The 25,661-nt window shown below is 34.0% G+C and overlaps 3 protein-coding genes across 4 annotated transcripts in view; 2 read left to right on the forward strand and 1 right to left on the reverse strand.

The window, feature by feature from the left end:
• The first annotated feature begins 2 nt into the window (after positions 1–2).
• On the forward strand, positions 3–1,985 carry LOC106134908 (uncharacterized). The gene has a single exon (XM_013335051.2). The coding sequence runs from the start codon at positions 108–110 to the stop codon at positions 1,878–1,880; it is 1,773 nt and encodes a 590-aa protein (XP_013190505.2). The 5' UTR covers positions 3–107; the 3' UTR covers positions 1,881–1,985.
• Positions 1,986–3,521: 1,536 nt separating this feature from the next.
• LOC106134909 (coiled-coil domain-containing protein 38-like) lies at positions 3,522–4,460 on the forward strand. Its single transcript, XM_013335052.2, has one exon. It carries the CDS (start codon positions 3,522–3,524, stop codon positions 4,458–4,460), a length of 939 nt encoding a protein of 312 aa, XP_013190506.2.
• Positions 4,460–25,661, reverse strand: part of LOC106135024 (ADP-ribosylation factor-like protein 4C) — a 52,201-nt gene continuing 30,999 nt past the window's right edge. For both annotated transcript variants that reach the window (XM_013335186.2, XM_013335185.2), the window contains exons 3-4: positions 12,136–12,194; positions 4,460–6,959 (exon numbers count right to left, since the gene is read on the reverse strand). In XM_013335186.2, coding sequence (XP_013190640.1) covers positions 6,261–6,890 — 630 coding nt within the window. In that variant the 5' untranslated portion in view covers positions 6,891–6,959; positions 12,136–12,194 and the 3' untranslated portion in view covers positions 4,460–6,260. The remainder of the gene's footprint in view (positions 6,960–12,135; positions 12,195–25,661) is intronic.

Below are 25,661 nucleotides of genomic sequence, written 5' to 3' on the forward strand. Positions count from 1 at the left end.
GACATTGACAACGAATAAACTAACATCTTTCTGTTGTCGTGATACTTTGAGCATATACTTGGTATTTTAAATAATTAATTATATTATATTTACCTAGATATTAAAATATGTCTTGCTTGAAAAAGAAACGCAAACCCATGGTACCAATAAAAACTTTAGATATCATATTTAGAAGAAGATATGTACCAAATACCCAACATTACTTTGCTAACAGGAAACATGCAACTGTTCCTAATGAAACAAAGCCAAAGCGAGTTCGGCCTTTTAAAGTACCGCGATCTGAAAAATTATTGTCCTATATAAAGTATAGTGACAGAAAGGAGAAGGTATGCGCCCGTGAAAGGCTTAATCAGCCTTTACATCTAAAAGATAATTTAAGAATCGCTGCTACTAGAGACATATCGAAACGACTTTTCGTAGAAGAACCAGAAGATGATGTTAGGGCTGTTGTAGAAATCCATCCTGAATTCTACACTGTGATTGAAGGAAGACCATTGAGATGTTTCGATGATATAAAAGTATATTTGAATAATATTCGTTCTTACGCTATGTTTCGTCAACAAATTGGTTATCGCCGTGATTTGGTGCTGAAAATAGAACAGAGCATAGTAGAAGAATCTAGAATACATGACCTTATAGTAGAAGAGCTAAAGGAACATATCAAAAACTTTCAAAAATTTTTAACTGAAGACTACAAAAAAGCTTGTGCAAAAGTTTCGAAAGCAGAAAAGGTTTATACAGATCTGGTTGCAAAAATAAATGAGTTTCTAGTCTATGTTTCAAAGAGAACAATACTAAATAACAAAGTATTTAAACTAGATGCAATTAGGAATGTCTTAAAAATTTATAGGCGCTATTTAATATTTGTCGCTCCTCTTTCTTGGAGACAATTATATGATGAAACTTTAAGGGGGAAAGTTCAATCTATCCAATTCGAAAGTGGGACATTTGCAACTGATACTGATGATGATTTGGTTGAAACTTTAGATATTGATAAAATTATAGACGCAGCCAAAATAGAGCTTTTAAACCCCTTACCTCCTCATTTATTTTTTAAGACGCCCGGACAAACCTTATCTATGTTTCGTACAATGGAATTACAAAGCAGGGAATATTTAACTCAATTAGCAAAAACTGATGCACCGTTTCGGTTATTGCAAGATCGAATCAAACAATTGACATTGGCAACAAAACAAGAGCTTGATTATTTTCAATTTTATATTGATAGTATCAATGATCAAATATCTAGAGAAACTCACAATGAAACTCATCTGCAAGAGAAGTTCTTTCGCATATTGAATGACTCATTTTATGACAGTGTAGCCAGTTTCGATACGTTAAAATTAAAAATATGTATAGAATATGTATATGAACAAGTTTTTGGGAAATGTGAAGAGGGGCATCAGAGTCTTCAAGACCCGATGAAAATTTTAGAAGTTATGTATGAAGATTACAATCTGCGGCTAGATTCCTTGGATTTTAAAATTGTCAATCAAGCAAAGAGCGACTTCTTTGCGCAAGACTTAAAAATGTTAAGAAATGCTTATGCAGCTCAGCGAGAATTAAGAGCATTCAGAGAGATGACTAACGCTATGAATAAGGCATTCTTGCCCCCTGCAAAATACACGAGGCCCGTTTTTAAGAAATTTATGAGTATGAAGGACCTTAGAGTTTTAAAAATTGCTGAAAAGAGAAAATCGCAAATTATAACTGGTAGGATGAAAATAAGACCCAGATTTAAACTGTCGGCAGAAGAGCGAGAAGGCTTACTAATGTTCACCGAGTGGTGTGAAGGGACAGATCCAGCACCATTTTTGAAAGAATACTACACCTACGTAAAACCCGCATTTGATTGGCTACCTCGTAAATCCATGATGTAGGTTCATTAATTTAACCATTGTTACTCTTTTACGGCTGAACAGCTGATCAAATTTTATAAATTTTTAAAGGCTATTTCTTCTTATAAATTATCACGGGAGTAAAGCGCCGGGAAAAGCTAGTTTTTATTAAATCTGACATATACGAATAGTATTTAAAGATTTCGAAAATAAAGTGTTACTCTACAAAACAGGTGGTTTTAATTCTTCACTGGAGAAATACGACAACTGCATCACTATACATATTATACGTTACTAATCTAGAGCAGAAGGGTAGATCTTTTCACTTGCCCTCCCTGCATACTTCTTTTGGTTTATGAATCATGAAGCTTACGGTGCTTATACCAAAATTTTGTGAGACAAATTTGATCAAGTAGGTATGTTCGTTTAGGCCACACTAACGACATGCTTTGTATAATTGGCTTTTCCACTCCAGTCCCATTCACACTTCTCTTCTGTCACACTAGAATTATTTTTGGCTTCGCGGAGAGTTACTTCTCTCATGCTGACCGTCCAGGTTGGGAAGAAAAAATTCCGCTTCACCTACAGTATAGGGAAGAATTCAGACGCGTTAAACATATGTAGCGAAAGTAGTAAATTAATTCTGTGTTTCTAATTTTTTTTCTGAGATCCTAAACAGTTTTAACGCTGTATTGATCCTGTTTAAGTTGGGTAGTTAGTTGTATAAGCGCACCATGATAAATCCAATGAAAAAGAAAAAATCTAGTTGGTTCAAAATTTGTTACATTTATTACTTGTGAAAATCGTTTATTTTGTAGTCGGCTTTTTATTACTTTTTACATTTTTATAATGGAATGTTCACGTTCATTTGTAAAAGATATTCCAGTTCCAAGATTTTGTAATAAAGAATTAAATCTTCGAATTAAAGAATCTCAGTTACAGCGTAGGCTTAAAAAGGCAGTTGTGAGGAAACCAAGAAAATTATCGAAGGATTTTTTCAAAATATATACATTCCCATCGAAACATCCGATTAGAACACATGTGATTAAAAGAGATGAAGTTTTATTACCTTATAGACTATATGCAAAACAACATGATAAAATTAAACATAATAATCAGTTGAATGTCACGGTACAACAAAAATATAAATTGATACTCAGTGACTACAAGAACCGACTTGACGTCGATGATCCCTGTGATGAAGTCAAGGCTGTAACTGATATTGATAAAGATTTTTTTAACTACATCAACGGACGACATCTTACCGATCGTGCTCCTTTGTATAAGACTTTAAAAACATTAACAACATATCAGTTAAGAACTAAATTAGAAGCTGGTTATCGAAATGATCAGATTTTAAAAATAGATTTGAATCATAGAAACGAAATGAGAATCTTTGAACAAAGCTTACAAATATATGATGAACAAACAAAATATTTAACCAATTTCATATCAGAGGATTACAATAAGTCCATTTCATTACTTAAACAATGTGATGACTTTGAAAAGAAAGTAAATATGAAGATAGTAGAGCTCCATCTCTTAGCAGATCAACAATTTACAATAATATCAAACTTAATAGGTTTAGATAACATGTATTATCTTCAACAAAGTTATGGAAGATTTCTTTATTATTTGTCTCCACCAAGGTGGCGTGCTAGTAACAGAAAATTTGCTCAATCTATGGAAATAGAAGTCAAAGGTTTCGACTTGGGAGGGGGTGATGAAGAAACTTTTAATGTGATATTTGATAAAATGAAAAAGGAGTGTTTTAACGATCTCGTGAGTCCCGCTTTATATTTCACTCAACCATATGAACTACTCCGGTTATTTGAAGGGATTGAAAAACAACAGTTGAGTTATTTAGAATATGTTACGCATTTAGCCCCAATGCTAAAACAAGCCAGAGAGGAAAGCAAATTACTGAAAAATAGTATTATTCAGGATAACGCGTTAGTTTTGAACACCATTAAGTCTCTCGAGGCTATTCTAAAGTTCAATGAAGTAAGATGTGCACAACTGGAAACCAAGTTTTTTAAAATAATAAACGGACTGTTTTATGCCAGTGTGGGTGCACCAGAAGTGATAAATATGTTTTTGGATTTAGAATATTGCTATGGAAAATTATATTCGGAAAAACCAATAAACTCAGATTTAATTACGTTAGCGAAAGACCTGGAATCATTTTACATGTATTATTGGAAGTGTTTAGATGCAATACTTAGTGACAAAACAAATATTCAGAAAGCTGTCACACAATACGAGGAAATACAACGTAAAAAATTTCGACGAGCCAAATTTGCGAAGAGAGAACTTTGTGAATTTGAGCGTTTGAAAAGAAGTCTAATAAGGGCTTTTGAGCCACCTTCTTCCAGAGCCGGAGTTCTTCATAACCGTACAGTGAGTGAAAACAATAGACCATGTTTTAAGTTAAATAAGGCGGTGAAACCCAACAAGCTTAAAAAGAAACATTCAGGACAAGATTTTAGTAAAACCACTCCTATAAAGACGTTGACTGCCTCAGAATTGGAGTATTTAGAATTATTTACAGAATGGACTTGTGACGAGGATCCATACAAATATTTACATTCAGATTCTGTGTATGAAATAAAACCCATGTAGATATTGAAAACAGACTATTTACGAGAATCAATATGAAAAACGTTTACCTATTTGTTGTGAAACACAATACAGTAATGATAAGTATTTAATTGATATATAAAACAAACATTGATTAACAAAATGTACATTCTCTACTGACAATTGTTTGGTTGCTTGGTATCGATGCATATTTAGATGGAATTTACATATGTACACGATAAGTAAAACAAAACTCTGGTAAAACTATCATATTAATTCGGTAGGTACATTAGGATATATACACTAAATAATACAAATCTATGAGTAAATAAATAAATAAAATTATCATTTATATCAAACAATAGATACAACTACATATTCAGCTTTAAGTATGTCTAGTATTTTAAAGCTCTTAGGTGAAATAATATTAAGGCAAATGTTTGAAAACCCTTCGGGTGGTAATAATGCCTGTTAAGAACAATAACTCTAAGAAACAGCATAGGTTATACAAAATATTTTTGTGGTCAATTACAAATTTTGTTTATGCTTTTATTATAGAGGCAAAACAAACGCTAAATTGAAACAAGTACATTCAATTTTTTAATGAATCCCTGCGTAGGAGCCCTTTAACTCCTTTAAAAATAGACAAGACAGAGTGCCAATTGTAATGATTATGAAACTAGGCTATCGAAAAGTTTGAAAACTAAATTGCTCTATCATTTGATTTAGATAACTTGCAAAAAAGGTTAATTATTAAATTAATAAGATGACTATAAAAAAATTTGGTGGCGATGGATGGTACAATTTGCAAGGATGGTCTAGGTTAAACAAATTTAATTTTAAAATAAATAAAAAATGTTAGGTATCAGAATTGTATAACAGCATAGTCTCACAACACAAATGTGATATTATAAACAATTATGTAAGAGACCCCCAGATTTTAGTGAATGTTCCCCGTGTACAAATGTCATCGAGTTGATTAAATAATTCCCCAAAATATAACGCCATTACGTTTATTGTAGCCAGCCTGAAGAAATACATATATTCCCTTATATTCTACGTCTATTTACATTTTATTTACAAAAAAGAAGCCATCCAAAACACAAACATTAAAAGCCTCTGTAATTTTAACATATAGAACATCACATTATTTTATAAATAACATCTACAGACTAATATAACTGGCTACTGAAGATAATTTGGTACGGATTTTCAAAGAAAATATGAGGATGAAGATAAGGATTCGCAACCGAAATATAGATGGGAAAATCGTTGTTATATTTTAAGTTCTATTGAGAAGTTATAATTGTAAAAAAGCAGTCACACAGTTACCGTATTACATATAAAACGTGTATTCAGTCTAAAGTATCAGCTATTTATTCCGAAACACCGAAAATATTAAAACATCTATTTATTTAAGATTTATTTAGCTAGTGGTCCCACCGTGTAGTGAGCCGCATTGTTTGAGTTATGGTTAGTTTCTTTATGGGTATTGAAGAAGCTACACTTCTTTGAGTTTCATCAAAAATACTTATAAGAATCGGATTATTATGGCATAAGTAGTGTCACCTAAAATCTCTTCTTTTCCAAAATCTTCATCCTTCACCTAGCTATTTTCAAAAGAAAATGACTAGTAGATTAAATAACTTTTATCAAAATATTCTTTTTCGTCAAAATGTCAAATACAACTTGAGCAACATTATGATGGAATATTTTCATAAGACGTTATACATCTATCGTAAAAACAATATTTGGTGTTTTAAAATTGGACATCGATTGAAAATATCCACAAAATGAGCATTTTATAATACTTCTCGCATATGTATCTTATTAATCTTTGATTTATCTGACGCGTTTCTTTTGCAATTTGGCTAGTTTTCTCCGCTTGAGTATCATCTCGTAGAGCGCCTCGAGGCCCTCGTGCAAGCCGTCGCCGGTGATGGCGCAGGCGGGCTGCACGTGCCACGAGTGGCCGTCGCGGGAGCCGTGCGGCGACGACACCAACTCGTGCAGTCCCAACAACTTCTCTAGCTCCCGCGGCTCCTTAGCTCCTGGTAAGTCTTGCTTATTCGCTAACACCAGAATCGGTACGCCCGTATTGTCTGGTGATTTCGCTGTCCTAATCAGCTCCATCTTGGCTTCCTCCATACGTTCGACGTCCACCGAATCCAATACAAATATTATACCGTCTGTGCACCGCGTATAGGATTTCCAAAGCGGTCGCAGTTTCTCTTGTCCTCCGACGTCCCAAACCAAAAAGTTGACGCCTTTCGATTTGCCTATAGTGCCTTTGACTTTTTCGCAGTTAAAGCCTATAGTGGGGACGGTGTTAAGGTACTGGTCAAATTTAAGCCGATACAGCGCTGTGGTCTTGCCGGCGGAGTCGAGGCCGAGCATGACGACGTGCAGCGTGCCCTGCGCCGACGGCAGGGCGTCCAGCAGGCTCGAATTCTTGCCCATGTTCGCACCCATTATTCGTGGCCTCCGGGCAGCTATCTGACGCTATCGTCTGATCGCATCATCACGAGCATTTGCTCTTACCTGAAAATAAATAATAAAACATTTATCAAATATGTGTTTCCAATATAATGATAGGGAATTACATATTTTGATCGTATCAATACAGTACAGTTGCAGAGGCCAGCTGATTTCAACATCGATATCTACAAAGTTACTGGCTGCATGATGATAATTATGAATAATGTCGAGGCGAGACTATAAGTCCGTGTACGCCATCGCAGTCTATTCTGGTTACCGTCGTCGTAAGTATTGCGCCAGCGTCATGATCAAGATGTGCTGGTTTGCTATTTATATTCTAGTAGATTTTATGAAAACTTTATTCCTACTGATATTCCTGCAAGTTTCTACTTTAGTTCACAGAAAAACACTACGAAATAATGCTAAGTATAATAATATTTTACTTATAAATTCATGAAAAAAGTACTAATTGGGACTCTATTTTCATGCTTAAACAGGTTAAGGATAAATAATATATTCGAAATAAATTTATTTTTCCAAATTTTTTTATTTCTTCCAATATCCGTACAAGGCACAAGCTTTTACTTAAAGACGAATAGTTACAGAACAACAAAATGTAAAAATCAACAAACATTTTACAAAGTGATTCGAGAATAATATAGAAAGTATTTCTGAAGACTGTTAAAAAGTTGAAAGTGGTTGTAACGTACGACCTTATGCCCTTTGGTTTGAAGGCTTGTCTACATTACATACAAAGTTTGCTGTTGAAAATGCTAAATTCGCCCATACTATAAACCACATTACTTTTACAAGAACTCAATATTGTGTATGTTAAGAAACTATATGTATTTTATTAAAGTAGACACGACTATATGGGTACCACAGGCAAAAGCGAACAACAGTGTGGAACAGAAGTGGGAGCAACAAATTAAAAGATCATGATAAATTTTAATCAAAGGAAGTTGATGCCACATATTGAATCCGACAGCGAGTTAAAATTAACGGTGTGGTGGGGCGGAGGGGGTTCATCTCGAGACGAGACGTGATGTCGCCATCGTTCGCGCCCTTTGGTAATTATTCGCGGCAGCCGAGTCGGTAAAGTCGTTGACTTTTTGTATAGAGGCGCGGGCTGGGCTGCACTGTAGTTAAGGTTGAACGTCTAGAAACTCAGAAGCTTAAATTTTTATCATAGTAAGATAATAAATTAATTTTAATATTTTTAAAATTAAATCCATTTATTGACGAGTATTTTACATCTTGGTACCTAATAGGAGATACCGAAATAAAGAGTCGAAGAAAATATATGAATTTTCTTGAATCAAGTAACTTCAAAATGGTAGTTTCAATAATTTTGTCAATGTTTCGTACTCAATGTTACTGGTTGACTTCTTGTAACTATCTATTAATTAGCAAGGTTTGGGAAATTGGTCATTAAAGGGATTAACGATAAACTTGGTTAGGTACCATTGATTTATTTTCGGGAATATCAGCATTACCCAGAGAATCCACTTGAACTTTTTGCAAATTAAGTTCATATTATAAATCTTAGTAAAAATTTATTAAACGAAAAAGCAAGAAAAGCATACACACAAGCATACATATATTCCCGTCTTTATCGTGAGACTGTAGACAGAGTCAACAGTCGCATGAAGACTGAAAGGCCACGTTTAGCTGTTTAGACTTGAGGATGGAATTGAGATTCAAAAATGTGACAAGTTGCTAGCCTAAAAGAAATATGCCAAATTTATCAGCCTATCTCTTAGTCTTCTTTTAAGACATCTATGTGAAAGAGATAGTCCAATCCATGGAAAAATGTGCATGAAAGTAATTTTAACTGCACCGGTTGTGTTTTGACGATCAAAATTGAATCTCATAATTTCTCAATATTAGGCCTTATGATGACTAAAAGGTGGGTTGGAAAATAAAAAGTAATGTGCTTACCAAATGTTTATGTAATATAAATTGAATTTTTTTATTGTCAACCCTAGTTGCGAAGTCGCTGCCACAACAGTGGTGTGGCGAGCGACGTTCATCTTGCTCGGATAATTTTGATCTTGCCAACGAGGCTAATGACCTTCGATTTTCAAATGGTACCAACATAAGCACTTACATTTGCCAGTGTAACAAAACCGTTAGCTTTATCTAAGTTTAATACAATGATTGACATGCAAAACAGGTGATGCTCTTATGGTGAGGGAACATGCACATTCGTGCAACTGGGTGTGTAACCATGTTCCAATATGAGTAAGGTTTTCCTGCAAAGTCTGTGGAATTGGACAAACCTGGCTCACCCAATTCAGAATCATGGTCAAAAGGGAAAAGGTGAGGATGTAACCGGGACTAACGCAGAGAGGAAGAAGAAGTACACTTAAAACGGTAAATTGAAAACAATGAAGTTACACATTTTTTTATTATTAGTTTGTGTTCATCAACATTTTTTTTGCTACATAATAGGTAGGCGGTTATTTATAGCCGCATTTTATAACTTTATTGTGGCGAACATCGTGAATTCATTACAATGACATCTATACTTTCTATTTCTCTTCGATAACAACAGTTTGAATTAATTTATCATAAACATGATTCACGATAGTAAATAAAGGAAATCAAAAGATTAAATAACACTGGCATTATGTACTGATAAAATCCGCAACACAAAAGTTTTGCGTAACCCTATTGTTATATAGTTTGATGAATTTGGTTCTTCCATCTTCTCATTCTATTTGTTTTTAAGTTTTTCTTTTTATTCGACTTCCAAAAATTATTTGTAGTGGACTAGTGCGGAATAATTATTAAAGAGATTAATTAACGTTGTATTGTACCGTTTAGGTATGTTAGAAACTTTAAAAGTACTTATAGCAACTTATTCTATTAGGAATATTTCTAAAAAATAAAACTTCTGACCCATAACTCGTTCTAACGCTCTACCATATCGAAAGAATACATGATTAGAGGTAAAGATGTCATCGTTGGCTATTCTCACTGAGAAATGGAAAGTGAAAAATAGATCGTAAATCTTTGAATTGTGGGACATTCAATCGAAAGTTTTCGTTTAAATTCGAGGTCGTAAAAATTACAAATGGCAAGCCGGATCCGCCTGGGCCTTCGACCTGCTCACTGTCTTGAAAAACTAGTATTGCAACTTTTGTTTTTAGTGGCCGACTTCAATAAAGGTTAGTATGCCCGCATGGTCTAAACCACCTAGGAGGCACCACAAGGTCATCTCAATTTTTCCGGGCGTGGGAATCCCAAATAAGATTAATTTATAAGTAGGTGCTGTTTAGTAGATATTGCCACGAAATTATATTAAATTTCCCAAGTCGAATACTTAAATGAATTATGTGGGTAAATATTTATTTATCTTATTTTCTATACAAATTGTATTTTTTATACGAACATAGTAAATGTTCGTATAAAAAATTTAAGATATGAATCTTTTCTTCTAAATACTCATGTCTTTTGAAATATACAACAAGTTTACTATGTAAGATGCTGTGGGACAATTTAATGTTTTGAAAGGGCTGCGAGAGGTTATTAGTGCCTTACATAACTCGACTCTAACAACCATTATTGTGCAAATTGTTTAAACTCTACAGTTTCACGAATATTACCTAGGTTTCCAAGAGCTATGTTACTCAAATTACAGCATAGTGAGATCTTACAGTAATGATCTAATGGCGTAGACATACTGTGGGTTCAAATGAACAGTCGTAGGGTCAAAATAGCGGGAGAAAGCACTGGCCCTTACTTTCTCCGTCCTTCGCCACGCCTAACCACGCTCTTACTAACCGCTTTTCAGATTGCATCCGCTACGCTGCTAATATCATCATCCAAACTAATATAATAAATGCGAAAGTAAATTTGTTTGTTTTTTCTTCACGCGTTATCTACATCAATCTTCTTGACCTATATATTATTAATTAAGAGTACGAAGAAGGATATAGGGTACTTTTCATCCCGGTAAAAACTGATTGTTTTTTATAATGTCGTAAATTCATAAACGACTCGAATCCGACTAACAGGTGAAATTTTTGCATACATAAACCTCAGTTTCGTTAACCTGTGTTAACCAAAATGCTGTATCCCAGGAAAATACTGTAAAGGTTATTAAAGATGGAAAAAAAGTCACAATATTCTAGCTTCGGTTATTTTTCTCTCTATAATGACGTTGAGTACTTCCTCGGAGGTAAGTTGTTCTCATTTGTATATAGTCCAAGTCCTTATAGCAATGTGAAAATAGGTTTTAATCCTGTTAAGTGTAACCCGAGAGGGATTTATTTCTTTCTTCCTTATCGGTTACATTGTTTTACAGGAAAGAAATAACAAAATCAACTGCAATAGCAAGTAAAAATGTGCGTTAAAATTTTAACGTTGAAAAACATTACCATTAATTACAGTTTCTCTTTTTTTGTTAACAGTTATGTTTGATATTAACTGTTTGAATGGTTTTTATCGGATATTTCTGAGAAAGCATGTGTAGTGAAAGTTTCCCCATAATATTATTAAAGTTAATTCTTGGCACTTCAAGTTTGGTAAGTAAGTATTACTTGTAAAATAATAAACCTGGGAATTACTATAAAATATAGCTTTCAATTTCATTACTTATGCAGAAATAATAAATATATACAGAAATTTTTTTCTTAGTGCTATTTATTTTTACGTTACGTTTAGACGAAAGTGTAAAATTTAATAAAACAAATAACCAAACATGTCTTTAAGGCACTAAATAGGCACATAAGTTTTATCAGTTTCTGCTCTGCTTTAGTTGCTTAAGTTAGTTGGCCTCCCTTATACAAATTGAGTAGGTATTTAATGAGAGTGTCACATAAAAGTGAAATCTATTAGAAAATGTAAATCGGTAATGATTACAGGTCAATATCTACCGCGTATGGTCCAGTTAAGTTCCGCTAGCCAACCTGGTATTCCAAATGGAGACAGTATGCGATGCACACACTAGGACTCGCTTTATTTGGACAGCAATAACCCATTGACTTAATAGGTACAGAGGAGTGATTAGTATGCGAATCTCTGTTTAGTGGGCGCACTGCTCATCTCGTAGTAAGCGGTCAATAAAGTTTTTGATTATTATGCGAATCTTTTAGCGGACAAATACTTACGGCTCATCTGGTACTAAGCGGTGCCTTTGAAAATTTTATCAAACAATAGAAGTTAGGAACGCGTTATCTGAAGTAAAGGACCAGATGTAAACTAGGTTATAAAAATATATATATATACTTACAATAAAAAATGACTCTTGTCTTCAGTAAGGCCCAATGAACTATTCAGTCTTCAAAATACCTGAAAAAGTGAAAATATCTGGTTAGGCAATATTATTGGTGCCTCAAACGTTTAACGTACTAATTGTTGAACATGTCAGGCGGCCGGTCTCTAAAACTTATAATTTAATTGTATGTATATGTGTCTTTGCAGTACGCATGTGCACTTTATAGCACCACCAAATTAGTTTTCCTGTTTGGTCAGCTGGTAGACTGGTAGAGAATGCCAATCGGCATTAAATCCGCCCTTTGTACAATTTTTATGCAATAAAATTTTAAATTAATTAATTAATGTATATAAGACAATAACATAAATTATAATATAATTATATATAAATATTTTATGGGATTTTTATAAAATTAGTGTGTTTAAACAAATATTTTTCTACAGGAAATAGCGAGGCGGATGCAATTTGCTCTTCGTCCGCAATTTGTAATTATAATGAAAAGGCGGATCACTTCCTGCAGCAGTGTGGAAACAGTTTTGTAAAAGGATATACTGCTTATAAATCTATGGGAGAACTGAACGACTGTAGACAATATTAGGGCTAAATTTAGACTTAATGTCAAGATTTCTGTCTATAGATTTATCTATACGTTAAGACAATTTTTTTAGGCGTAAAGCTGCTGTTCTATTGTACTACAGAACCGAGTAGCATCTGGTTGTAGTAACATATTATATGAAAGGTATAAACAGCAATCCCACCTCATCTATTTTACAATTTTTGAGTTTTTCCTTGAATTTTTATGTATCAAAACTACTAAATAAAATAGAGATATCTTTTAAGTTCTTATTCATTAATCATCATCATTTCAGCCGTAGGACGTACACTGCTGAACATAGACCTCCCCCAATGACTTCCACCTCATTATATTACTTCTTTTTGTAAATACTTAATGATCTATGATATGTACTGATTTGATACATAAATGTTTTATGTTGCACCTTCATGTCTACCGTCAAAATCTATTTTACATACATACATACATACATACATAAAATCACGCCTCTTTCCCGGAGGGGTAGGCAGAGACTACCTCTTTCCACTTGCCACGATCTCTGCATACTTCTTTCGCTTCGTCCACATTCATAACTCTCTTCATACAAGCTCGGCGGTTTCGGGTACTTTTGACCTGACCCTTTACCAGGACGTCCTTAATTTGATCAAGATACGTTCGTCTAGGTCTTCCCACTCCGACCTTTCCCTCCACACTCTCCTTGTATATCTGCTTAGTCAACCTGCTTTCATTCATCCTCTCCACATGACCGAACCATCTTAACATACCCTTTTCTATTCCTGTAACTACATCTTCTTTCACATCACAACATTCCCTTATCACGCTGTTCCTTATCCTGTCACTCAATTGAGAAATAACTTAATTCTCAATTAACTTGAAACATAAAGCAAATATCAATCACAAATTAATTTAAGTAAGCACCTATTCATTTGAATCAAAGAATTCGGTATGGTAAACATTTCAATAAAATGTTTTATAATGATTACTTATTCAAAAGTAAAAGAGCAGAAAAAACATCTCTGTGATCTGAAAATTTGAAATCAAATGGAATATTCATATAAAAACATTACCGAATAACGCGCATCCTTACTTATCTACCCACAAAAAGGAATATATAAAATATTCAGTTCGACTGCGAGATTTCCAAATAGAATAACTTTTAGAGATTTTTCTGGTCTGAAAACACATCAGCTCTAAAGGTTTTTATTTAAATAAAATGTTTGTACTTTTTTATATTACGCTTACTTCTAACGAGCTCTTTTACTTCTGAACCTTATTGTTGTAACCTTAACAATAATTAACCTTAACCAGTTGATGCGTGGAGTCGGCAGAGAATTAAACACAACCGTCTGCAATTCTGTTTTATTTGTACTATTATAAGGCGCCTTTTGCCTTGATATACGAGATTCCATAATATAAGGCGCCTTTTGCTTTGATAATGCTCATATTCTTCGGAATCTCGATTCCATGCGAGAGATTTTAAGTTTATTTTATAAGCGCTAAATATTACATGAACAACTTTTTGGTAACCGCTAGATTTCTAATACTTCTGTCAAAATGGAAAGGTGGCAAATTTCCAAGATGCAGGAAAGCAAGTAGACGAGTGAAACTCTAGAGTCAACCTAATATTCGTACATAATGTACGTTCATTTAAATAAACGATTGGATGGCGAGTTTGTTTGAGAACATGAGATGTCAGCATGACCGGACGAACATGTTGCACGGAATAAATGATGCATGAACTTTGATGAGATTTCGTGACACGAGAGCTCACGTTTTTTTTATTAACAAAATGTGACATTTGAGATTTAATTTCTTTAGTTCTTTGATCTCAGTAAAGATCTATTTCTGTTTTAGTTAAAGTTAAAGAAAAGTAAGTTTTAGTAATAACTTAATTAAGTAATATTTTAAAAGTATCTTTAAATTGTATCATACCCAAGATCAGTCTGTAAAGTGTTTCTGTGCTTACGTGTAGAAGATTATTGAGTTTGGCTTTTTGCCTTTGTGCAGTCTTGTGCTTACGGTGATTTGGCAATTGAAATAAATAAATAATCATATTTGAAGTTATAATTATTATTTTTCTCATATTTCCATAACATTCAAACGCGTTAGTGAACGTGAACCGTTCACTAAGGCGTTTGAATGTGCTGAAGTGCATAGCCCAGTTAGCGATTCCATTTCATTTTCCGTACATCATGGAGATGTGAACAAAAACTGGATTACCTCTGATACGCAGAAAGTATTATTCACAACAATTGCAGCAAACACGTGTTCACGGACTATTAATATTATCATTATCGATATTTAATAAACTTTTCTGCAAAAATTCAATGCGTTTGCTTCCTGTAGGAATTTTGGGATTTCCTATTTTAATTACTGTACAGAGAAAAACATATTTTTATTTAATTAGAAACCATATTCAGTTTTTAATAATGAAATAACATTCGGTTTATTCAGTCTGGTCTGGAAGTATGAGACTATCCGTCATATATCAATGGATTAAGCCGCCTAATAGACCGAATGGGCCCTTCACGCCGATTGAAGCTACCGTATTATTAATTAAAACAGTATTTTTTCTCAAACGATTTAACAGGTTAGGTAATTGACTTGAGCAGTTTCAATTTATTCAATATCAAAAGATTGAATGAATTCTCCTATAAGACGGGAAGTAATTATTACGAGACGCAGGCGGGCATGGATTGTATGCTAATTTGTATGACTTTATTGGCGCAATATGCGTGGGAGAGGCTGCTCCAAAGATATTGTCACATATTTAGATGTTCATTGTCTTCTATTAGAAAATCTATAGTTAGCATCGATTCTCAATGATAGAAAAAGCGCGCATTAAGCTCAAAGTACATAGAATAGAAAGCCGCGTGCACAGGTTAAAATGTATTTAATTTTCAAGGTTAATTAGCATTTGTTTATCACACTTATTTCTTACGTTACGATCCTTCAATGCAATTTTCTAAAATTAGGCTCTTGAAAGTGATGTGCGTCAAAATTTTAATATTAATTTAATTGTAATGATAATTTTTAAGTATCTACTACTTCAGTGAACATATTTCATTAAATAATTTCGCAGTAAAGACCCCAGAAATTTAGCTACAAGCCAGCTAATGCCTACTTACTGTACTACTTTATATTATAATCAGAATCAATAACATGACGCGATAACCATAAGTGGTGCCATGTCCATTACTCGATAGATAACGGCGTCGGGGCTGCCTGTCACCGTTACCATTACAATGGCCGTGCCACCCACAGAGCACTGCAAGTCGGCACTGGCGTCGCCTTCCTTGCTCTGTGGTACCACGGAAAATGCACGTTTTCCCCGCCTCGTGGTGACAAGTCATAAAATATTCCATACAAGCTTCGAATGGTAACTGCATAGGAAGTTATGACTCGGAGTGAAAGTAGTATGTTGTATGAATTATATTGTAGTTCTTAGGGGTTATTATGATACAAATAGTAACAATTCTTATTCGTGTTCTATATGGAAAACTCGAAATATCATCTAACTTTAAAAATGGATAGGTATATTTCCTTCATTGAGAGGAAGTCGTTTTATATCCACAAAATTACAAAGAAAGGTTCAAAGGCCTTTTTTATTCATTCAAATATCTTTCTTAAACGCGTTCATTACTAATTAATTTTTCAGTAAAATTTTGTGTTGTTTTTATCTTGGAAATTTTAAATAATAAAATATATGTTTGCGTGTGTGTTGAGGTCTGTCGCATTATAGGTAGGTATGAAATATTTATTTTAAATCAAGAACTACGTATAATGGATATATTATATATGGTTATTAGTTCATCATTGTCATGAAAAAATTTACAGCTATGTTTTTCACAAAAACGTCTAGTAAATACTGATATTTTTAGTTTTCCAAAAAAAATTCACTTTCAAAATTTCATCTATTGATTTCTTTTACTAAAGACGTGTTAAATACACGTCTGTAGTTACTTTTTAGTTTAAAAGAAATCAAAATAATGAGTAAGGAGTACATTGCAAAAATTTTAAGAGCCCATTGCATAAATTGAAAACGAGCTGAAGATTTTTCTTAAGCAATTCTGTCTTTCCCGTAAGGAATCAAGCCTTTATATATATTATAGGTATGTATGCAAAAACGAGGCTCCATTGATGTGCTTTGTGAGCCTTCGCCACGATAATGTATTGCATATACACAGGTGGCCGCCGCGTCCGTCGATGCCTCAATTTGGGCATCATTTGGGTAATGACATGTGCGTCTGAGATCACATCACTGTTCGTTGAACTCATCCAGCGATTTTGCACGAGTTTTGATTTGAATCATCACAAAATGATGTTTGTTTATGAAAAAAAAACTTTACAATTCTAATCAATGCGTCTCCGTGAGATAAGTAACATTTAAGTAATGGAGAATCAAGGTATCTCTTAGACATATATTATACAATTTAAAATTTTACTTTGTCAATGCTACTGCTTCATGGTTGGAGTGCTCCAATTTTTTTATTGCCAGCCTTTAACTTACCAAGTTCATTATTTTTTGTTCTTACCTAACGCCTAAACTTAGTCAGAAGGTTGCATGGCGTTTCCATATTATTATATTAACGAATAAAAATAAATGGATTCTATTAGTCGGTTCTTCGTCTAATCTGCTGTTACATTTCGTGCCAACAGGCATTTTGCGACGGCCAGCTGCGCGGATTCGCTCGCCTAATTTTTTGGGGCATGTAAATTTATGTAAATATGGCTACAGGTATTAATCTTAAACTCCTAAACCACCGTAATTGCAGGAAACTGCTCTAGCATGGCACGCAACCACGCAAATTTAAATGATTTTTATGCAATAGAATGTGTACTTGGCAATAGTTCAATTCCTATTGTTGCATTATATAATACTTGTGACGAGAAGTTCAGCTTTTTCTGATGCAATAATAAAATGCCAACTCAATTTAGTAAAGGAGTAACCTATTTTGATCCAGCTATGGTGAATTCTAAGAAAGAAGGTTAATGAAAAGTTATGGCCAGCAGATATTATAATTGAAACTTTGGATAAGATTTAAATGATTGGGTTCTTTATAGATTATCCCAGGCTTGAAATTTTGCAAAATTTTTTGTTTTAATTTAATTTCGACATTTACCATTTGATCCAGTCCTAAGTTTGTACAAAGGCTATGAAATAAAGAATAGTTTATTTGTAAGTAACTACCTATGGAAAACCCAATAGACAAATAGGTATGAGTATTTTTTCTGAATGTGAAGATATTTTATCCCAGCAACAGGAAAGCTGATTATTATCAAAGAAAGTATTTTCTATTTCTGTAATGTAGGGCAGGCAAAAGGAGGGTGAATATGTTACTATGTAGGAATCTATGTATGTAAAAAAACTTTTATTCCTTAGAACATAGCTTAAAGGCAAACAAAAATATTTTAAATTAATGTGCGTTTTATTTGTGACATTCAGACATTATGAATTATTAAAATCTTTAAATTGCTCGTAAGTTTGTAAGCGTGTTAGGTACCTATATATCTTTAAAGGAAGTATTTTTGGCTTCTTGATCTATATTATCATCCTCTTGGGGTTCGCTCCTGTAAAGATTTTCTTTAATGAAGAATGATGTAACGGTTGGCCCACTAACGATGTGGATAAGAAATTTGGTGCTTTAAAACAACTTAATGTCTTAAATCTCAATTCCATCTTCAAGCCTTACAGCTGAACGTGGCTAATCAAAATTCCAAAACTGTTGGCTCTCTCTACCCTGCCCTACTTGCCCTTTTTTTTACCTTTACCCTTGCTATCACACATGAGCAGCATTCCCGCGCTGTATTGGAATAGCAGTAATAGAAGTTGCAATGTTACACTTGATGTGTGGCCCACCTTACCCTACTTTATGAGTATTCATTTAGTGCGCGTGACTAGTGAACTGGCATGCTCGGTAAACTGTGCACCGCTAAATCCGGCGGTACGAGTAACTTCGCGCCGTCACCGTTACCGAAGTCGGCGCTGGATTGAGGGCAAACGGGCCAGTACTACTCGTAGTAGGTACACTTGTCAACAGTATTGCATTTAATAATAATAAATGTAAAATTCAATTTAATCTATACAGAAGTAGGTATAGATACTAATAATATGAAGAGGAAACATTTGACAACTGTCTAGTGCGTTGTCCAGTTCAAAGTATAAATGCTTTCGTATCTGGGTTCGTATTAAAAACAATAAGAAAATAATAATTACTTTTAGAAATTGTTGGTTTTCAAAAGAATTTCGAGTAACAAATATCTTGACTAAAATTAACATATTTTTTATTAAAAAATATTTTAAACGAATTATAAGACAATTAAAACAACTTACAAATAGTCTTTTAAGTTTTCGTTTGATATGGATATGACCCAGAAGAATATCGAAAAAAGCTCTATGAAAGGCTCTTAATGCTATTGAATTTATTGGTATAAACCTAAGGAATACACAAATGAATAATTGATAAGTTCTTCTATTTCTGGGGCACATCTGAGGCATGATTGATAGGTAGACCTTTTTATAGCTTTATTGATTATGACTTATTTTATAGCCTAGAGTCATATTGCTGTTCTATCGCTAGTAAAATTATTGCTCATCTCTTTCGAGGCTGAAGCCATAAATATATTGGTAATTCAAGCACGTCCTGTAGTTTTGGCAACGACTGTACGCTAACTTCATTTTCAATTTGCTTTCCATTTGCGGACAGGATAGCTTCAATGTTTGACAATTGGAATAAAAACCAGCTTTTTTATAACTTGGCTTTCAAATTCAATTTAAACGGAAATGTTTAATACCTTTCATTCGATATAGCTAGCGGTTAAAATCGTTAAATTAAAAAGGATTTGGCAGCAAACTTCAAACGACTGTTGTAATTGTACTAGAGGTATAATCCATACATATATTACGTTTTTATTCCTCATCATAGAGCCTTCATTCTTGAAAGCTGAAAGGCCACATTAATCTGGATAGCTTTATTATTGAATTGATAGAGGTATAATAAGTAAAGATAATAAATAACTGTGTGTAGAAACAAACTTAAATTATTTCATGGTAGATTGGTAGCCTTGACAGACACTTGCTATAAAAAGTTCAAGGTGGCGTGGTATATTAGACTTTATAGTTAATTAACTCAGTGTTCTTGAAACGTACCTTTTTTGTTCTAGATATATTTGTTAAATAAGTTGAAAATCTGATTGTCGATGTTTTAATCTACAATAGTTATGAACTAACTCAATCATAATGATTGGAGTTCCATGTGGGCATTTTCGATACTTATGCCGGTAATGATAGATCTCCGTTTAATACACTTTACTCTGTTGAATCAAGAGTAGATAAAATGTTAAACTAATGTCTTTTTACAAATGTGAATTGCATTAAAATATAGCACCTGTTTGACCCGATGAGCTATCTAAAATAATAGCCTGACCTACAAGTACCACAACAAGTGGCCTTATTTACTTAACAGTTAAGCCTGAACATTGACCTACTGACTGGTCAGCCGGGCCAGCGTCACAAAGTCTACTCTGCACATGTCGCGTCTTCAAATCATGTCGATCTAATCTCTACTTTCTATTGACGGCCTTCTTTAACACCATATCGGTGACAAGGACAGATACAAGCCGATACCTTGTCATCGTTGGATAGCTAATAAGATTTGTAAGAGATACGTAGAGGTCAGGCTTGAGTGACAGATATCGGACACCGGCGTAGGGTATCCAAGATAGGTTTACAAGTAGTGTCTGGTGTTGGTTATGGACAATCAAGCATTGAGTTTGTAATCCGAACAGGTGGTCTGCTACTGCCGCGAAAAGGCCCGGTTCCGTGACGGATGGGTGATCAACAACAGCTGCTTTTAATAAGATTCTTGGAAACGGATTCTTTCGGAAATATAAGATGTTTGAACTAGATTGAACAGTTAGTACCACATTTGTACTAGTTGGTGTGTCATTTGCTTGATCAATGAAAATATTTATAATAACAATCTACTAATAACATCAATATCAATCAACAACAAAATATTTTACTGAACAATAGGGCGAATTACATCTGGCTGCCTTATTACTACTACTATACTATTATATTTGGGACTAGAGCCTAGACGTTTAGCCAACATTGGATTGATTCATGAACTGTTGATCAACAGAATCTATAACCCGTAAATATAATGACGTAGTAATTTTATAGTCGTAAAGAAATATGAATTGTTTCCGAATACAATATTTGAGCAAAAATGTTAGAAACCATCATTGACGTTGCTATTTTAGTATTCTACAATTTCTTAAAATAGATATATCAGGTAATCAGGTTTGTTTGTCAATCACATAAACTTTTTATGGAAACAAGACACGGATATGATCACGTTCGATTAGCAGAGAAAGTTTCTAATCACATCCGCTATTTTATTACGACAAACAAAGTTGATGAATAGCTGTGGCTGTGTAGCTATTCAATATTTTTATGTATAGTTTTTACACACACACGTATATGTAATCACGTGTTTTTCCGTTACGGAGGAAACATAGCCAACTGTCTTAAAAAGACTGTTTCCCTAACAGTCTTTTTAAGTGTATTTAGTTTTATAGTTTTTAATTGTAAAAAAGTTGATCTTCTTACCTTTAAAAACGAGTTACAATATGGTTAAGGTTCTATGTAAATAAATGAAATGTCCCTAAAATATTATTGTTATCAAAGTACTAGAGAGGTTCTTCGAGTGAGGCTTAACATTTATGTGGTTAACACCAAAGTTTTTCGAGACTCGTCAATTACCAAATAATCGACTCAATTAGGTAAAATGGAAACATCAGATACTTTATAAAATGAAATAAAACATTGTGATACTCGATACCTACGTAAACCAGACATATACGAGTATTATAATGATAATAATCTTGTTTCTGTTTACCCGACACACTGAATAAAATGTGGGCCGTTGTGGCTTCTAACATCAGGCTAGTTCCGAGAAAGCTGGCGGTTTCCAACAAGTTTTAGATGATTAGATGCATTCTTCTAGATTATCAGGGCATTGGCCCGCAAACTGCAATCTTGTTTGCAAATGCTTCGGATTATTGAGAACGATAGAGTTTTTGGTCACCGCTCTTAGTCATCTGCTTTCTAATATCGATTTATTTTATCTTTCAGGAAAGATCCTTCATTTACTTGTACCGCATTCTAAAGCTGACGCGTGAAACTGCTGGCTTTACGCTCGCAGTCCAGTAAGACACCAAGTGACAGGTACTTTATACACTCCGGGAAGATTTGCCAAAATACATATATATAATTGGATGATTGCGAAATTGGGATTTGTTGATGCACTTATTATATTAGTGAATTTGTTCTTTAGTCATCCCCTAACGACGTTTCTATCTAGTTGGGAATGGCTTATCTCTGTGTCAATTTTGGTGTATTTTGGTGTATAATGCCTAATTCTAACTTTGCAAAAAGTATAGATTTGTATCGCCACGTATTTTCTATGTGTGCAAATCACTATGTAAATAACGTTCGTTTGCTTAGATTATCAGAACATCGCCCGCAACCTGCAATCTCGTTCGCAAATGACCCCAGGCTATAGAGCAAGTTGGACTTTTAAGGTCACTGCTCTCTTATATTCTTTCTTTATTAAGTACATCACACTAAGCCTTTTTTATATGATGATGTAAAAATTGAAAATTATGGTCTCTGCCTACTCTTCCGGGAAAGAGGTAAGACGACAGTGTGTATTTAGGAACTTTATTCTCATAAATAAATTACATTCCACTTAAAATGAGATGATTCGTTGTACAGCTCCCTCAAATAGTCTTTTTCCGTAGTTGGTTCTGGGGATTATTAAATTAAGATTTTTTTGTATGTATATTTCAATGTATTGTCTGTTGTACCTATTCATGAATAAAAAATAAGGATTAATTTTTCTAGTTTTAATTGTAATTAGGTTGAATGCAAAGGAAATGTATTTCTTAAAATGTGATTTAAAATTTCTATTAAACTTAACATGCTACCTAAAATTCGATCTTCAATACAGCTACCGTAATAGCTATATTTAACAACTGTTAATTAATAGATGAGGTTGCAAAACGATTATCCTCGTTACCAGACCTTGTGAAAGGCGAGGCGAATCTACGAACAAAAAGCTTAAACAAATAGCTGGATTTGGAGTCAAGGCTGCGGTATAATACAGGATGGTACAGGTTTAGCTATAAGTACAATAGCAACACAACGTAACAATAGAAACAGGGTTTTCGTTTCTTGATTGCGAGATGTTTGCCCTATATGGGTCGGACGAAGATATTCTAAAAATTATAAAAAAATATGAATTGTACAATCAAGTTTAAGAGTTTAGTTATTTGTTTTGGTCTGAGGTATCTGCAACACAAAATAAAAAGAAGAAATGTATGCTGCTTTTCTACCTACCTTCGTCATATTACTTTATGTTAGTTACGGAATAACGTTATCAGGAAAATACAGAGTAATTGATGATGATAATTAGTTGATATTTATAATAAGATCTTCTTTCTCCTGGCTTTAGTCCCAGTTGCATCCTACACTCTCTGGAGAGGAGCCCTGGGTATGCCTTTGACCATAGAGCCTGGATTGAGTGAGGCAGGTGTTAACACATCCAGTTGTCTGAATGTGTAGGTGTCCTCACGATGTTTTCCCGCACCGTAAGAGCACCAGTTAGTATTCAAACTAATGAACTTCGTAAATGGTCATTGGTATATGGCTGAGGTGGGATTCGAACTTGTATGTATATGCGCATCAAGCATTTAACCGGGCACCTAGCCGATTCGACCACCGATACTCGCATGATACTTATAATAAGCCCTATCTCGAAAATATTCAAAGATTGACCAATGTACGGATGTCCGTATACCCAGCAGGGCCCTTCGTCTGATTCGATTGAATACTAAAGTTTCACTTAGGTAATATTTTATACCTTCCGAATAGTGTAAGTAAAATAATTGTACCTCAACAGTTATGCGAGAAAATTGAATTAATTTCCAGCAGGGCCCTCCGTGGTTTGAAGGTCTTCAGACCTGTAGTGTATGTGCCTGTATAGCGGTGCATTAGTACCTTTAGATTATCTTCGTTTTCTTGAAAAAAAGTTATTAGTTTATAAGAAATATACCTACAAAATGTTTATAATGCCAGCAGGGCCCTTTTTTGTTTTGGGGGTTTCAGTCCAAACAATCATATTTCCTAGCAGCATTATATTTGTACTTTTCAAAAAACTTATCGCTTAATTCAAATAATGAATAATAATAAGTAAATAAATCAGATAAAAAAAATCTAAAAAAATAAAATTACTCTGATATCTAAAGATGGCTATACTTATTATTTGATTATTTATGTGATGCGACCAATGAAATAAAAATCAGTTTGTATGTTATACTAGCTGTTGCCAGCGACTCCACCCGCGTGGTCAAATGAATGAGAGGTTTTACCGCGGTAAAAAGTAGCCTATGTCACTCTCCAGTCTCCTAACTATCTATCTATAAAAAAAATCATAATTACCATAACATCGCTACATAATACATAAACAAACTAACAAACACACTTTCGCATTTATAATATTAGTAAGGTTTAGGCAGGTACGTAGTTGAATATCTTCGAAAAACATATAGAATTGAATAATATAAAAAATTGAGGGTAGATGATAAACTTTGCCGATACCGTAGTGTATGGATGTCGCACATCAGTTACAGAGTTTCATTTGTGAGATTACGTATTGTCATTTAGAATTTAGAACTTATTTGTGATAAAAATGGTTAGAAGAAAGAAGCTAGTGAAAAAAATACCTGTGAAAAGAGGTAAAAGAGCAGCAGTTAGTTTCATGGAACAAAAAATAGTGATTGAACAGTTTGAAGACAAATTTAAAAATTCATTACCGCCACCCAGTGACGTAGTTTATAGTGACATTGTGCGGCAACTTAACAAACGTATGACGGTTAAAGCAGTTTATTTATCTATTAAAAGAAACTATGAACACTTTTTCAGTGCAACAACAACGTTTGCTTATAAGAAGTTAACAGACGATTATACCATATCGGAAAGTGATAGATTTTCTAATAGTGACTGCAGTGAGAGTGAAAGTTATGATACATATGACTTTTTAATGGACTGTCACAAATGGCAACAAATTGAACCTCAGGTATTTTATACCCATAGAAATGATTCTCAAAAACCAAATCAAATATTTCAACGACGAATACAATTACCAACACAAAAGTGGTCTGACATAATATCTAAGGAACTTTGGTCAAATACGCAGTTGCCATGCATTTGGTGTATGAAAAATCACCAAGTTTATCAAGCTGGAAGTATTAAATGCAATGGATATTGCAACCAGTGCCATGCATCCGTCGAAGTGATAATAAAACCCACACCTAATACCGATTATTTCATGAGTGTTCATTGTGCCGTGAAGGGTTATGATAAAGATTTCAAACACAATCCTGGAAAAAAAAAACGTATGACAAGTGAAAAAAGGCGCGATTTGAAAAAACGTCTTTATTCCAAATCTGCTATTGTAGTTCAATCAGAGTTGGCTAACGATTTCTCTTCTGATGAGCGTGAATCACCATTTATTCCAAATTTACAAACGTTACGTCAAATCAAATCTGAAACGAGAAAGGAGAACATTTTACATAGTAATCCCGTATTAAGTTTGGTGAAGCTAAGCACTATTACACCATTTTCAACCTATATTAAACAAGTTTCGGCTCGACCGTTCTACGTACAGTATTGGCTGCAAGAACAGATCGAATGTTACAAAAAAATTCTCCGAAAAGAAGGACGTATTAGTGTTTCTTTAGATGCGACAGGATCAATTTGCAGAAACGTCGAGAGGGCACACAAAAGCGATGATCATTTCATAGGACAAGACAACTCTAAGCATGTATTTCTTTATATGTGCTTTGGATATTCAAGTCAAGGAAGTAGTGTTCCATTAACGCAACTGTTATCAGAGAGTCA

This window comes from Amyelois transitella, chromosome 11 (genome assembly GCF_032362555.1).
Source record: "Amyelois transitella isolate CPQ chromosome 11, ilAmyTran1.1, whole genome shotgun sequence".
NCBI lineage: Eukaryota > Metazoa > Arthropoda > Insecta > Lepidoptera > Pyralidae > Amyelois > Amyelois transitella.